The sequence below is a fragment of the Hydra viridissima genome, unplaced genomic scaffold, assembly GCF_058129835.1.
Source record: "Hydra viridissima isolate aposymbiotic clone 2 unplaced genomic scaffold, HvirCarnegie_v1 scaffold_3, whole genome shotgun sequence".
Lineage (NCBI taxonomy): Eukaryota > Metazoa > Cnidaria > Hydrozoa > Anthoathecata > Hydridae > Hydra > Hydra viridissima.
Window position 1 is genome coordinate 13,743,389 of NW_028324302.1, and position 14,642 is coordinate 13,758,030.

Genomic DNA, 14,642 nt, shown 5'->3' on the forward strand with positions numbered 1-14,642 from the left:
ATAAATATATATTTATGTGTGTATGTGTGTGTATACAATTCTTTTTAAGCCGTCTTTAAGACGTCTTAATTAAGACAACTTAAAGACGTTTTAGTTTAGACGACTTAGAGTGTTTCATTTTAGACCAGTTTAAGATATCTTAAAGTCGTCTTTAAGACGACTTGTTGTTGGGTGGGAAATTTGCTAAAAAAACTAATTCCGATATACAATTGCGTGCAAAAGTCTAAAAACACCAAAATTTTTTCAGTTTTCAAAACATAACTTTTCATAAACTTTCTCAAATCAGCTGAAGTTTTTAAAAATATTCTTATATTAATTCTATTCATAATACAAACCGAAAAAATTATAGATTATAACGGTTAATAAGAATTTAACTTTTTTTGAAAAGGCTTCCGTAAAAAAGTTTACAAACAGTATTATACCCTGCAATTAAATCAAGTTTTTGTAAGCAAAAGCATAATTAAAGGCCAAAAAATTTGTGAAACTTAATAATTTAATTACTTTTTCATATTTCAAAAGCAGGGAAAAAGGAAGTTTCAAATGAAGTAAAGAAGTCAATTATAAAAGCTGAGGAAAAAAAAAAAGGATAACATAACTCGTAAATGGATCTTACATCAAGATCCAAACGGATTGCGCTAGATCTGTTAAGGATTATTTTAAATCACAAAAAATCAAAGTTCTTGAATGGCTCTCACAGAGCCCAGATCTCAATCCTATTGAGCATCTTTGTGAGTAAATCGACCGTTAAGTCGTTGGTAGAAAACCAACCAACAAAGACCATTATTTACTTTGATTAAATAACTTTGATAAAATAATCCTTAGGATGTTTTCATTAATTTATTTGATTCGATCCTTCGTCGCTGTGATGCTGTTTTGAAGGCAAATGGATATGCCACCAAGTAAAGTCGTATTGAAAATTAAATCTTATTGAAAAAGTAACATTTTAATTATTTTGAAATCATTAAAGTAGACTTTTACACAGAACACAGTCTTTTAAAAAAAAAAAAAATTAAATTTTGATTAAACTTTATAATTTGTAATTTTTTTGGTTTGTGTTAAGAATTGAATTAATGTAAAGAATATTTGGCAAAAATTTCAGTTGATTGAAGAAAGTTTGTGAAAAGTTATGTTTTAAAAACTGTAAAAGTTTGATGTTTCTAAACTTTTGCACGCTTCTGTGAGCTGTTAACTTGTTATTGACAACATTTTATTTTGAAATCGAGTGCAAAACAAAAAAAATTATGAAATTTGACCTTTTAAATGAACTTTAAATTTGAAGTTCCGTTTTAAGAGAGGTCATTACAATGAACCTCACATTTGAAGTCTGACTAGAAATGTTAAGTTCAATTTTTGGATTCAGTTGATATTCATATTTAAGTGATTACGTTTTGAACAAGTTTATGTAGCTACAACAACAAGGTTGGATATGACTTTAACCCTTTATCAATGATAATTTTCACTTGGTTAAGATTTTGCAAATCCTCATGGAAGACTTTGTTGAGCTCTTCAAATAGATTTGTGTACATTAAGGCAGCTTACCAGTTTTACATACATACATACATACATACATACATACATACATACATACATACATACATACATACATACATACATACATACATACATACATACATACATACATACATACATACATACATACATACATACATACATACATACATACATACATACATACATACATACATACATACATACATACATACATACATACATACATACATACATACATACATACATACATACATACATACATACATACATACATACATACATACATACATACATACATACATACATACATACATACATACATACATACATACATACATACATACACAACAACAATTATATTGCTCGAAATTTCCGTTAAAAATTACGAGAACCATCGATTAATTTATTACGATTCTTTCCAGTTAAATTATTATAAAATTTCGAAACTGACTATTCTAACGGTTACAACTAACGAAGATTTTTCTACAAACCCATTCGGTACTAATGTACTATTAAAGAATATTATACACATACAGTAGAGCAGTTTCACTTTTATTGAAGTTGTCATAAAAATATTTAGAATTTTAAACTATGGAAAAAATGTTAAAGTTGTTTGCAAATGTCTTCTAACAACAACCACAACTTGTCATTTTACTGCCATGGGTAAGTTGTATCTTCTTAGTTGGCTGGTGTTCTGACATGCTCCTCTGTTGCTGTGTACTGAGACTGAAAGATGTTTTGAGTAGCAATTGCTGCTTTTTTACTTTCATCATCATCCGAGACCTCAGTGTTTCTTTTCTCTTACGATTCATCAATTGGAACCTGACCACCCTCGCTGACCTTACCAAACCATTGCCATACGAAGGATTTTGACATGTTAAGGGTAGAAATTTAGTTGAAAAAAATGTAGGTAAATTTAGTAACTGACGAATATTTACGTTTACGAATCGTAAATAACGATTAAAATACAAATAACAAAAAGTTACTTTCATTAACAATATCTCAAATTCAGTAAACTTTACGATACTAATAAAAATATCAGCAAAAATTAGGCTTTTAAAACTCTTTCTTTAAAATGAGAACTGATTTGGTATGTGGAGCACAATTTTGTAAACAAACAAAATTATATAAAAAACGCCATTATTTAGGATAGTGATCGTAAATTACGAAACAAAGAACGACGCTTTTTACGAAAAATGCAATTAATTTATTCGATTTTCGGAATATCAAAAATTTCTTCACGATTAAACTCACGTAACTTCGTTTAATCCCAATCGTAAGTTTCTTCCCTATTTTTCATACATAATTGCAACGTGGTGGTGAAAATGTCGAGAGATTTCGCAGTGTCTTAGGTATTTATCGTGCTAGTAGATCCATATAAGTGGCGTTGGTTGTAACTAAAGCAGAATAAAACAACTACTCTTCCTCCACCATACTTAACAGTCAGAAGTTGATTTGACCGACAGGACGTCAAATGTACCTTTAATCAATCAGATCCAAGTAGCTTGAAATTTGACTTGGTACTCCAAACAATATTGTCCCGATTTTCCTATCTTTAAATGCCCATATTTTTTCAGTTAAGTAATTTTGATAGTTGTGAAATACTACAAAATAGTAATAATAATAATAATAATAATAATAATAATAATAATAATAATAATAATAATAATAATAATAGTAATAATAATAATAATAATAATAATAATAATAATAATAATAATAATAATAATAATAATAATAATGATAAAAATAATAATAATAATAATAATTATTATAATAATAATAAATAATAATAATAATAAAGATAAAATAATATAGAAATCAATGAATGATATAAAAAAAAGACTAACATTTAAAAAATACTTTCTTATAGTCAGTGATTGACAATCAGTAATATGATTTTTTTATAGTCATTTTATATTTATTTATAAGTATTTTTTCATATATAGTTTAGTGTTATATATCATATTAAGAAATCAGTTCTCTTAAGTTTTTTTCTAAATACTAATTTCTTGAAAAGTGAGAATTTTCTGGAAAAAACAATAAATTCAGAAATGTTAATTTTGATTTGTACAGTGATAAATTTTAAAAAATTCTTTAAATGCAAGAGTTGATGCACGTCATTAACTCTTTGATAAAGAACAAATGTTTTGCTTGCACGCCTTTATTTCTTTTTTATTCAGCCATTTGGGTGTGCCATTGACCTATCGAGCCATTGACTTACCGAGCGCATTATTTGTTTTGAAAACTTTCGAGGTGCAACGTGTCTTTCTACCCATAACATCCTAAGTTTAAATTGTCGCGTGAGTTTTTTACTTGCATATAAATTATCACCATCACATTATTTACTTTAAACTTATGTATTTCTTGCTACACAATAATTTAAGAAAATTTGATTTTTAAAGAGTTTTAGATTGGGACTGTATTTCGTTATTTAGCCAACTTCAAAACACACTGTTTACTGATAACTTACCATCTTTAAGAATAGTCATAATATAATTCAAAGCTAGAGTGCAACAAGTATTTTCGAGGCAACAATTAAAAAGTTTAAAAAACACGAAAGTTACTATGATGCATTTATTATTATTTCCACCACAGTAGTACTAACATTCACCTACCCTAAATGTTCTAAATTTTCTAAATTTTCTAAATGTTCTAAATTTTCTAAAAAATTTTCTAAAGCAAAAAGTGATGAAAAATAGGTGGTCTCATTGACTGCTACTGTAAGAGCAATAAAAGTCGGGTAATTTATTAGAATATTATTAGCATTTATCGAACATATAATTATTCCTCCTAGATAGAAATATATTGCTTGTATTATTTGGTTAAATAAGGAATCTTATCTGAATTCTTAAACAAAAATATACGAAATTGCTTTATATTATATTTACATATTTTTGGTACAAGATTGATAATTTTAAATACCATATTTTGACTGTTTAACTAAGAAGAGTTGACGCTTCTGCATCCAACTTGATTATTCTTCTACTTTTCAAAAAAGATCTTGGCGCTAAGAAGGTTGGGTTTGTTTTGCTTTTTTGTGCTACCCCTAGGCCTTGAACGAAGCTATAATTGGGTTTGGTCTAGAACCAAGGTCCCTCGGCTTTTAATAGGGTTGGTATTCGCCCTAGACTTAGCAATTGTTTTGCACAAGGTTTTTCCACTACTTAGAACATAGTAAAAGTTTGCAATAAAAATACAAAGAGTTTACCAGATTTTTACACTGATAAAACCATATTTAAAAAAAATTATCAACAAAAAATTATCTTTAAGATTTTAGATAAAAAACAAAATAAAAAATCCGTATTATTAAAACGGATAGTCTGAAGTCTTTTACTCCTGTACCTCAGAAACGTTTCTAGTCAACTAATGACAATGCTAAAAGAGCGCCGATTGGCAATAAATACGAACTGTTTATATTACTACATTCGAAAGTTGGCCGTCCAACAAAAAATTAAACACGACAAACAACGGAACAACCAGTTTTAAAACTCAGAGTTTCTCTGCAACTCTTCAATCTTTTTAATGTTGTCTTGTAAGATGTTCAATGCATCATTTGACAGATCTTTGTCTAAATCTAAGCAAAGGAATTAAAAACTTTATTCAATTTAAACTGCTTTACAAAAACAAAAAAAAAAAAAAGGAAAAAATAAACAACACCAATTTCCGTGTTTCCAACCAACTCTTTTTCCATTTGAAGTTTTCTTTCTGCGCAAGTCAAGATATTTTCTTCAACGGTGTCTTTTCCAATAAACTTATATACAGTAACTTGCCTACAACGTTGGGATAAAAATAGCATTAAAACTAAACTGAGGATCGTTCACGAACTTATAATACGATAAGATTTATAAGTTTGATCTTTTATCATTTCCACTGTGAATTCGTGTCAAAATCACAAACTTTTATTTTGTAAATGTTCAGAATACTTCTTACACAAAAACTGAATTTTCTTAAAGTTGAAATAGTTGAAATAATTGTACTAATTATAATAAGTTCCTGCCTCATCTTCCAAAATGATGACTGTTAAGTAGTTTTATCTAAAGATTGTAACCAACAAACCTAGTTTGACCGAGCCTATGGCACCTGTCTTCCGCTTGTTTATCGTTATAAGGATTAAAGTCGATATCGTGCAGCACAACTGTGTTTGCTGTGGTCAAGTTGATTCCTAGTCCCCCTGATAAAAGTAAATAAATAAAAATATAAGAGTTAGGTTTTAAATATAAAAGTTTTTCGTTTTAAAAGCAATTAGGTGTAATTATGCATTAATAAATGGTATGAAATGTAAAGTGAGAGGAAGGGATGAGGAAATTAAGGAAACACTTTCCCTTACGTTTATTGTTTCATTAAATAGCTATAGAATTGAAAAAAACTTTATATACAGATTTGAAATATTTTTTGAGTAAAAACGTTTTTTATACTGTCTCAAGTGCTGCGTCGACTTGTAAATAGCAATTAGGTTTGTATTTAGATCATTTTCAGTATTTTGGAATTTTTTGTTATAAACTGGTGTTTCTTCTATCGTACTTGAAATTTGTAACTGATAAAAAAAAAAAAAAAAAAAAAAAGAAAAAAAAAAAAAAAATACCAGCTCGCGTAGAAAGCAAAAACACGAAAATTTCTTCGTTGTTGTTGAACTTGTCTATAAGCTCTTGTCTAAATAGAAAACAAAATAAAAAATATTTTGTTTTTTAAACTTTATTTTTATTAACAAATTTTAAACAAGTTCTTATGTTAAAACCAATTCTTTAACAAATTCGAAACTCGATACTTTGAACAAATTTTGATTGGTACCAATAAAATAGTTGCTGATAAAAAAAAAAGACAACATAAAATTGAAAATATAGCAAAACAAAAAACAATAAAAAAAAACGCATAAACTTAAAACCTCTCGTTTCCTTTAGTGCTACCATCTAGCCGTAAAAACTTTATCGCTCGTATCTTTAAATACTCTTCAAGAATGTCAAGGACGATCACAAACTGACTGAACAATAACACACGACTTTTCTAAAATGCAAAATCTATGTTTGATAAATTATAATTTGCATCGACGAGAAAAAAACAGGCGAAAAGAAACTTTGGTTAATTGTATTGCATAAAAAATCTACGGAACCGAACACTTCAGCATGAGAATAAGAATTAAGAACGAATACTGCATGAGAAGTACAAATCATAACAAAATGTTAAATTTACTTTTTCTTGAAGTGTTGGCAGAAGTTTATCAAGCTGTTTAATTTTTCCACTATCTAATATGTCGTCATTGCATAGCTTATACTTTTTTAGGACAGGTTGCGTACTGCAAAGTTTATGTAATTCAAAATCTGACATAACAGACATGTCTTCATACACTGCAGTCTTATCGCAGTCATTGTTCATAGGACTCTAAACAATAAAGAGACACAAAATTAGTAAAACCAATGGATAAAAAAACAACAAACAATATAATTGTAAAATATCCGAACACTTACTGAAACAAAATCATCAGCCATCTTTAGAATACATGCATCGTTATATTTGACTCGTACAAGTAGGGGGTGATTAGTGGCTTTTCGTAATGACATAAGAAGAGATAAACCCATCTTTTGATCTTTTGATTTTAAAGAAGTAAAAAATTACACTTCTAACTGAATAGTTTAAAAAACTAAACACAAATATTGATAGAATAAACTATAAAACATCTGAGTCGTAGCTTTTTTTTTTTATCGGCATAATAACAAATTCATGAATTTTTATCAAACAAGCATTTAAAAAAGATGTTTAAACTAACCTGTAACATTATCAGAAAAACGCTTTATCAAAGATAGATACAGCTTCTTTTGGCTAGCTGTTAACTCACAAAGTATCAAAGTATCAATTTTGTTAGGCAATTCATTCAGCACCTATATAAAACGAAGTAAAAAAATAAAAAAAGAACTCGTGTTAAAAAAAAAACAAACAAAACAAACAAAAAAACAAGACTTGCATACATCTTGTTTAAGCCGCCGTAAAACAAATGGTTTCAAGATCGTTTTCAACCTGCCAATATGATCATCTCTATTATCATCCTGATACAAAAGAATAACAGAAATAACATTAAACGATGATTTGAAACTAAATTTCTAAATACAGTTTACGCTCACCACCATTTTATCATTTTGAAAATGTTTGCCAAAACAACACCTAACACTGATTGGAAGTAAACTTTAACAAGAACATTTAATGATAAATTTAGCCACCTAAACTTTAACAACTCGCTTAAATGTAACAGATCCCTACAGTTTTGTAACAAGAAGCAAACAGAAACTTTAGTCTTTCTTTGTAAAAACTGCTCGAGAATTCTTCAAACAGGCTTGGCATTAAGAATGTTAGCAAAGAAATCAGTTCTATGACATCATTTTGAAAAGGTGTTCCAGTTAGCAGAATTTTGTGTGGGGCCTAACAATATATATATATATATATATATATATATATATATATATATATATATATATATATATATATATATATATATATATATAATAATTACAAAGAAAAAATCTTGAGAAAAAAAATCTTGACAATAAAAATGTACCTTGAGTTTGCTCAGCTTCTTAAACCTCTCAGTTTTAACATTTTTTATCATGTGAGCTTCATCAAGAATTAAATACTGAAGATTTATACTTCGAAAAAAATTTCGATCTAACTTGGTGCTTAACACATGATTGATACTAAATATTTTTTTTAAAAAAAAGATAGGAATGAGAAAGTTTAAATATACCTAAAATGTTCTAAGTAGATAAATTATAAAGGTAAAAACACAAAACAAAACAGATAAGTTGTGGTGGCACAAATTATTTTTAAAGATTGACAAATTAATTCAGGTAAAACTTACGTTGAAATAATTATAGAATTTTCTGGAGAACTATTTTTCATATCCTGTCGTATAAGTGCTCTTTCACTCTGAGAGCCTTAAAGTAAACACAGGAAGACTGATATTAAATTAAACTTTAACTGTTGGTTACATTTTACAACATCAACACTTACCAGTGTACTTAGTAAACATCACATTAGGAAGCCATTTTTCAAACTCACGAACCCAGTTATCTAGATCAATGACACCAATTTATTATCATCAAATAAAAAAATTTATTTAAAAAAACAAAGTTTACAAGAAGAAGACATTCTATATTTAAATACTAAATTTCCAAATTAACTAATCAATAAAACTACACCAGTTTTTGATAAAAGCCAAGTTACCCATAGTAGAGCAAGGACAAACAATTAGAGTTGTTCCTTTTTGGCCATTCTCCAGTAAATAACCTACAAAAGCTAAAGTTTGAACTGTCTTTCCCAGTCCCATCTGATCAGCAAGAATACCATTTAAGTTGTTTTGATGCAGCATCACCAACCAGTTTAATCCAACCAATTGATAACTTTTCAAAGAAAACCTGAAAAGTAATTTAAAACAAAAGAAAAAAATGATATTAAATAAAATCATGTTTTAAAAACTTCAATATATATATAAATTTTTCTTTCAATTAGTCCACTAACATTTATTATTCTTATAGCAAAAAAATTAAAAAAAAATAAAAAAATTAATAGATAGAACAATAGCAGAAGCAAATTTAATTAGAATTGATTAGCTCTGCTTTTATTAGCTGTAAGTGTTTACAAAGACTGAGATTTAAAAAAAATAAAGAAAACATAAAAGTTTTAAAAATTCAATTATCTAAAGTAATTATTTGTTTTAACAATTTTATTATACCTATCAAAATATTAAAATATGCAACACAAAAAACCTCTATTAGAGATTTGGAGAATGAAACATTATCAACATTGAATAGTAGAAATCGACAATATTTGCAAATCTTTTGAAAACGTTGTTGTATAAAAAGTTCTTGCTAAAATTTAAATAACAGCAACATGAAAGAATTTTAGGCTTCTGCTAACAGCAAAGTCACATAGATACAAATTTATTTGTGCAGATTTTATTCCTTGATATGGAACTGTGGAAAAACTTGTAAACTATCTAACATAATAATTCTGCCATTATTATTGTAGCCATCTTTAACTTGTTCCTATTCTTAAAAAGAGAAAGTTTTTGTTCTATTGAAAAAACTTCAGATCATTTGTTTGACTTATGTCAGTGTGTTTCTATATTTTTACCATAAAAGAATAAAAAAAAGTTCCTTGAGTAATCCTTTAACCTTCCCCCTGGCTGCTCATGAAGCTTCCACAAGCAAAATACAAGTTATAACCTAAACCTTGTTATCTGAATACTAAGGTAAGCTATCAAGGAAGTCTGACATTTTTAAATTTATGCCTATTGTGTGGATGAATTTTATTCCCCACAGGTAAATTTTATAGGATAAAAGTGATATTTAAGTTTTGAATGCTTGGCACCAGACTTACAGTTTCATAATTAATTTGTCACCTCTTACTAATCGAATCAAGTCATATATCTTCAATGCCAATTTCAAAAGCAAGTAGTCTAGACTTTAATTAGAGGACTTTTCTTTGCAACTGCAACACTTACTCTCCTAAAAGTAATTCGTTGTTTTTAATGGTTTCTTGAATTGTTTTATTTTAATGGTTTCTTAAATTGTTTTATTTTAATGGTCTCTTAAATTGTTTTATTTTAATGGTTTCTTAAATTGTTTTATTTTAATGGTTTCTTAAATTGTTTTATTTTAATGGTTTCTTAAATTGTTTTATTTTAATGGTTTCTTAAATTGTTTTATTTTAATGGTTTCTTAAATTGTTTTATTTTAATGGTTTTCTTAAATTGTTTTATTTTAATGGTTTCAGCAAGAATTAGTAGCTCCTAACAATAAATAAAAACAGATTCGTTATCCACAGATTCCATTTCAATTCTGAATCCGCAGAATCTTTTTACAAAAAAAGTATATCAGAATTTATTTTTTCAAATATTTAAGCCTTTTTAGGCCACTTTTTAAAAACAACCCAAACTAAAGTTCTTTTTTTTTACACAGTGCTGTTTCTCTTTAAATATTTTTATTTTTTATCACTTTTAACCAGAGATAAAGAATTCTAAACTTGAAGTTGATGATTTTCTTTAAAATGTTCCCTTTTCTTTACTACACAACACTCTACACATTTAAAGTTTATAAAACTTCACACAGCTGCTTCATGTTGAACTTTGGGATATTGAAAATAGAAAATATTTTTTAAAAGTAAATTAATGCTAAATTTTTATTTAGATAACAGACATTGTGTTTTTAAAAAACATCTCTTTTTATCACTTACTTTTCATTAACTAAAGAAGGTTTCTGTACAGGTAACTTTGTAATATCATTACAATGCAAGAAAACCTATATAAAAGAACAAAAAGAGTGCAAAGAACACATTTTAAATTAGGCTTTCTAAAACTGTTGTCTCAATAACATTGGTTACATACCTCTAATTCTGTCTGTTTGCTCATATTTTCACATTGTGTGATAAGTGACTGGAATTTCTTTTGTTCATCCAAAAGATCTCCACATTCATCTAAAAACTAAAAATTTAACTATGAAAACTTCAAATGCCTGAAACTGAAATCAATTAGTGAGGAATTAGAGAGCAACCAACCATGTTAGTTGAAAATCCTTTCAACTCATTCAACTTTTCAATCTAAGATAGAAAAACCATTATATTATTATCAAAGTTTAAAAAATATATTTTTTTAAAATTTACAAATTATGTTTCATAAATTTTCTGTTTGTAAAACTCAAAATAGATTTACCATTTCTAAGTATATTGAGAAAAAAAAATCTAGAAAAAAATTCATACAAAACATGGGTTATACAATATTTTTGCCCTCAGTGTCAAGGGTATTATAAAAACCAAATTTTAATTGCCAACTTCAACTAAGATTAGTTATACCAAAGATAATAAAGTAACAACAAAGTAACAAAAATAATAAAGCAACAACAAAGTAACAACACTGATGAGGATAACTTGGATAATACTTGAATGAGGATAATACTTATTACTTTAGGGGACAATTTTAAAAGGTGCTTTGTTGACAGACACGTTTTTAACTATAAAAAGCATTTCCAGAATATATTTGAAAAGGAACACAAAGATATCTAAAGCATTCTATCATTTTACCATGTTATTACAGTCATGAAGAGGTAACAACCCCTTTACTTTTTCTGCTTTTTTCAAAGAGAAGCCAGGAATAAGAACAAGATCTTCAAGTGTACAGGTAGTAAGAAAATCAAATATCATCTGTTTTCTCTCCTCATCCTCTTTTGAAGTGCAGTTCAAATCACTTTTGTCACAACTATCTTCTTCTTCAAAGGAGCAACTATCTTCAGGAAGAAATAATAAGAATAAAAAATTATTATAAAAGAATAATTAAAAAAATCTAGAAAATGACTATGTAAATTCTTCCTTTTCTATAAATACAAAGAATAAAAATTTTTATCTTATGAATAGCAACTGTAAGATTCAATCAAGTAAGTTAATAAGTAATATTAACAAGTTACTTGCAAATAATTTCTTAAAATTTTTTTTTTTTTAATCTATGTATCCAAAATGTAGTGCTAAGTTAAATTTAACTACAGAATTGTTAGAAACATGTGACAAATTTTTTATTACTTTGTTCAAGAGCAGACTGAGTTTTGATAACAGATGTGACATCATCATCATCTTCACTGTCTGACAATATGAATCTTTTACGTTTGATTTGCTGTTTCTTCCCTTCATCACTTTCAGTTTCTATATCAATTTTTCGTTTTTGTTGTTCTGACATCTTAAGCGAAGACATGTCTATAAAAAATAATTTCCAAATATTCATTAAAGCAGTCAAGCTATAAGACATTAATACAAATATATTCCAAACTTTCATAAAAGTATTCAAGATAAAAAAAACAACTTAAAACTATGGTAAGGTGGGGTAAAATGCTCCCTAGTTATCCTGATGCACCTTATGTATTTTAACCCTATATATCCTCCACACTCCTCTGTTCTCACATATCAGTACTGCACTATCTACATTCATTGGGAAAGGTTCTAAAGTCAGGGATTTCAGTCCCCCACAGTCTGATACAACATGATAAGGACATGTCCTTTGTGATCTGCGCATTCTTGCTCTCCAAAAACCAATGCTTTGACTGGTTATATCATTTAACCACTGGTGATGAGAAGTGATCTTCTATTTTGTAGTACTTTATGTAAACCACACATGAAAACATCAGTGGATTGATCCTGAACAGACAGAACCAGAGTCCAATGCAGATCCTCACCAAAAGAAGTTTATATTGTCAGTGTGGTAGGATGTACATGAAATTGTGTAAATCCCTTAAGGCACAGCCAGGCAGTTTTTACAATGATGAGATCCATTACTTGCCTAAATATTGCTGATAATAATAGCGATTATGTTATAGATTGATTGTGCTAATTTAGAAGATTGTAAAGAATTAAACTATTTCATGAATGTGCAAAATAATTTTCTTTTCAACCTTATACATACATACATACATACATACATACATACATACATACATACATACATACATACATACATACATACATACATACATACATACATACATACATACATACATACATACATACATATAGGATTGGAAGCAATTCAAAATGGCATTTCCTTGAAAAAAGTAATAAGACAGCATGATATTCCACCTAAGATGCTGCAGCCTCACACAATGATAATATTAAGACACCTGGTGAGATTAATTGTTCTGGTGAAATCAATTGTTTTTTCTCCTAAACAATAAGAGATTTTGTTTGAACACATAAAGATAATGAAGCATAGGCTCTATGGGCTCACAACAGTTGGCTCTCAGAAAATGGCTTTTGAACCAATCAGTAATGAGCATAGACCTGCAAACATAACTACAAAACATTAAAACCCAAAACATTGAAATAGCTTCTATTACAACATCATAAAATAATATCATATAACACCATATCAAAAAATTTTGATTAAAAAGGAAAGAAAACTTAAGAAAACTGCTCAGACAAAAAATGACTGCACTTACATGACAAAATAAAAAATAAGTTTAAGCAAGAAAAGGGGACTCTGCAAGTTATGTGGTTTTCAATGGGGAAACTGTAATAATTTTAAGAAAAGTTATGAGTAGTACACATGCATTACTTGTCATACAGAATATCATGAAATCTGTGGCAAGGAGGATGGTATTACTGACAACAACAACCAACTAACTTGTATCAAATACTTGCAGAAATACTTAAAGTAATATCCAAACATTATATTCTGAAGCATACAGAACGTAAAGCAATACAACAATGTAGTAAAGCAATACAACAATGTAGTAAAGCAATACAACAAATAGCAGTCAATCATATTAGTTAAAAGCTTTAAAATATATTAAAACATTTAAAAAATAAAAAGCTTTAGAGGGGGCATTCTACCCTACCCTATCTTAAATATTATAAAAAATACTAAAATATAACATTTAGTGGTTTTGATAAGAGATTATTGATAACTTTATAGATAGAGTAATTATAAAGTATTTTATATACAGAAATATATTGAAATAAAATGATTTTTTTAATTTAAAATACAACAATAACAAAAAAATAACAACTACCAAATTCATTTGTCATTGTTTCTCTAACATAATCATCAAAACCATTAAAACTGGTTGCTGTATTTATTTGATTGATTGCATTTTTGCATTGATTATTGTAGAGCACAGATGGTTTCTTTTTATATGCAAAATGATCAAGGGACAAACTCATAGCCAAATTAATTTGTTTTCTCAGTTCATTTAAGTGTGTTACTTGTAAAATACAGCTGTTATAATACTAAAAGATAGACAACCCAAAGTGAGGTTTGACATCAACACAAAAGCACATTATATCAAACATCATTAGCATCAAAAACTATATATCTTACATAAGCTAATGCTAATACATAAATATTATTACATGCATATAAAAATATCTTGATCTATTTGGAACTTCAAAAAGTTAAAAGCAATAGTTAAATAATAAAGTTATGTTGCATTTGTAAATAAGAATTTTTTAGAAAACCTCTATTTAAATTTAAGTTTTTTTTATTTAAAACTACAAAAAAAAGTAAACAATAATTAAGAACACATTCTAACTAGATTAACTACAATTTTAAAATTAAACTTTTTGCCAAGATAGTCTTTTTGACCTTTTTCTCTCCAAGTTTTGGA

The 14,642-nt window shown here is 27.6% G+C and overlaps 1 protein-coding gene across 11 annotated transcripts; it reads right to left on the bottom strand.

The window, feature by feature from the left end:
* Positions 1-4,718: 4,718 nt before the first annotated feature.
* LOC145180578 (SWI/SNF-related matrix-associated actin-dependent regulator of chromatin subfamily A containing DEAD/H box 1B-like) lies at positions 4,719-14,295 on the bottom strand. Of its 11 annotated transcripts, none has more exons than XR_016451151.1 (20): positions 14,049-14,295; positions 12,070-12,240; positions 11,578-11,780; positions 11,056-11,097; positions 10,886-10,981; positions 10,735-10,799; positions 8,725-8,915; positions 8,512-8,571; positions 8,360-8,435; positions 8,060-8,195; positions 7,725-7,923; positions 7,476-7,553; positions 7,277-7,388; positions 6,978-7,096; positions 6,703-6,891; positions 6,398-6,516; positions 6,098-6,165; positions 5,572-5,686; positions 5,173-5,285; positions 4,719-5,089 (listed from the first exon to the last, which is right to left on the bottom strand). XR_016451151.1 is itself a non-coding variant. In XM_090083127.1 (20 exons), exons 1-20 carry the CDS (start codon positions 14,197-14,199, stop codon positions 4,998-5,000), a joined length of 2,355 nt encoding a protein of 784 aa, XP_089939253.1. In that variant the 5' UTR covers positions 14,200-14,293; the 3' UTR covers positions 4,719-4,997. The 11 variants fall into 11 exon arrangements, 7 of the variants coding, with proteins under 7 accessions (XP_089939253.1, XP_089939257.1, XP_089939258.1 ...); XR_016451152.1 differs by having other exon boundaries at positions 6,398-6,530; XR_016451150.1 differs by having other exon boundaries at positions 6,398-6,530; positions 7,765-7,923; positions 14,049-14,294.
* Positions 14,296-14,642: the final 347 nt, after the last annotated feature.

Bases quoted from the DNA above. Each gene is read 5' to 3' on its own strand.
- LOC145180578 (XM_090083127.1), bottom strand. From the start codon at position 14,199: ATGAGTTTGTCCCTTGATCATTTTGCATATAAAAAGAAACCATCTGTG. The intron at 8,196-8,359 runs GTAAGTTTTACC...AAAAATATTTAG, and splicing joins AATTCTATAATTATTTCAAC to TATCAATCATGTGTTAAGCA. The intron at 7,097-7,276 runs GTTAGTTTAAAC...TAAAATCAAAAG, and splicing joins TTTTTCTGATAATGTTACAG to ATCAAAAGATGGGTTTATCT.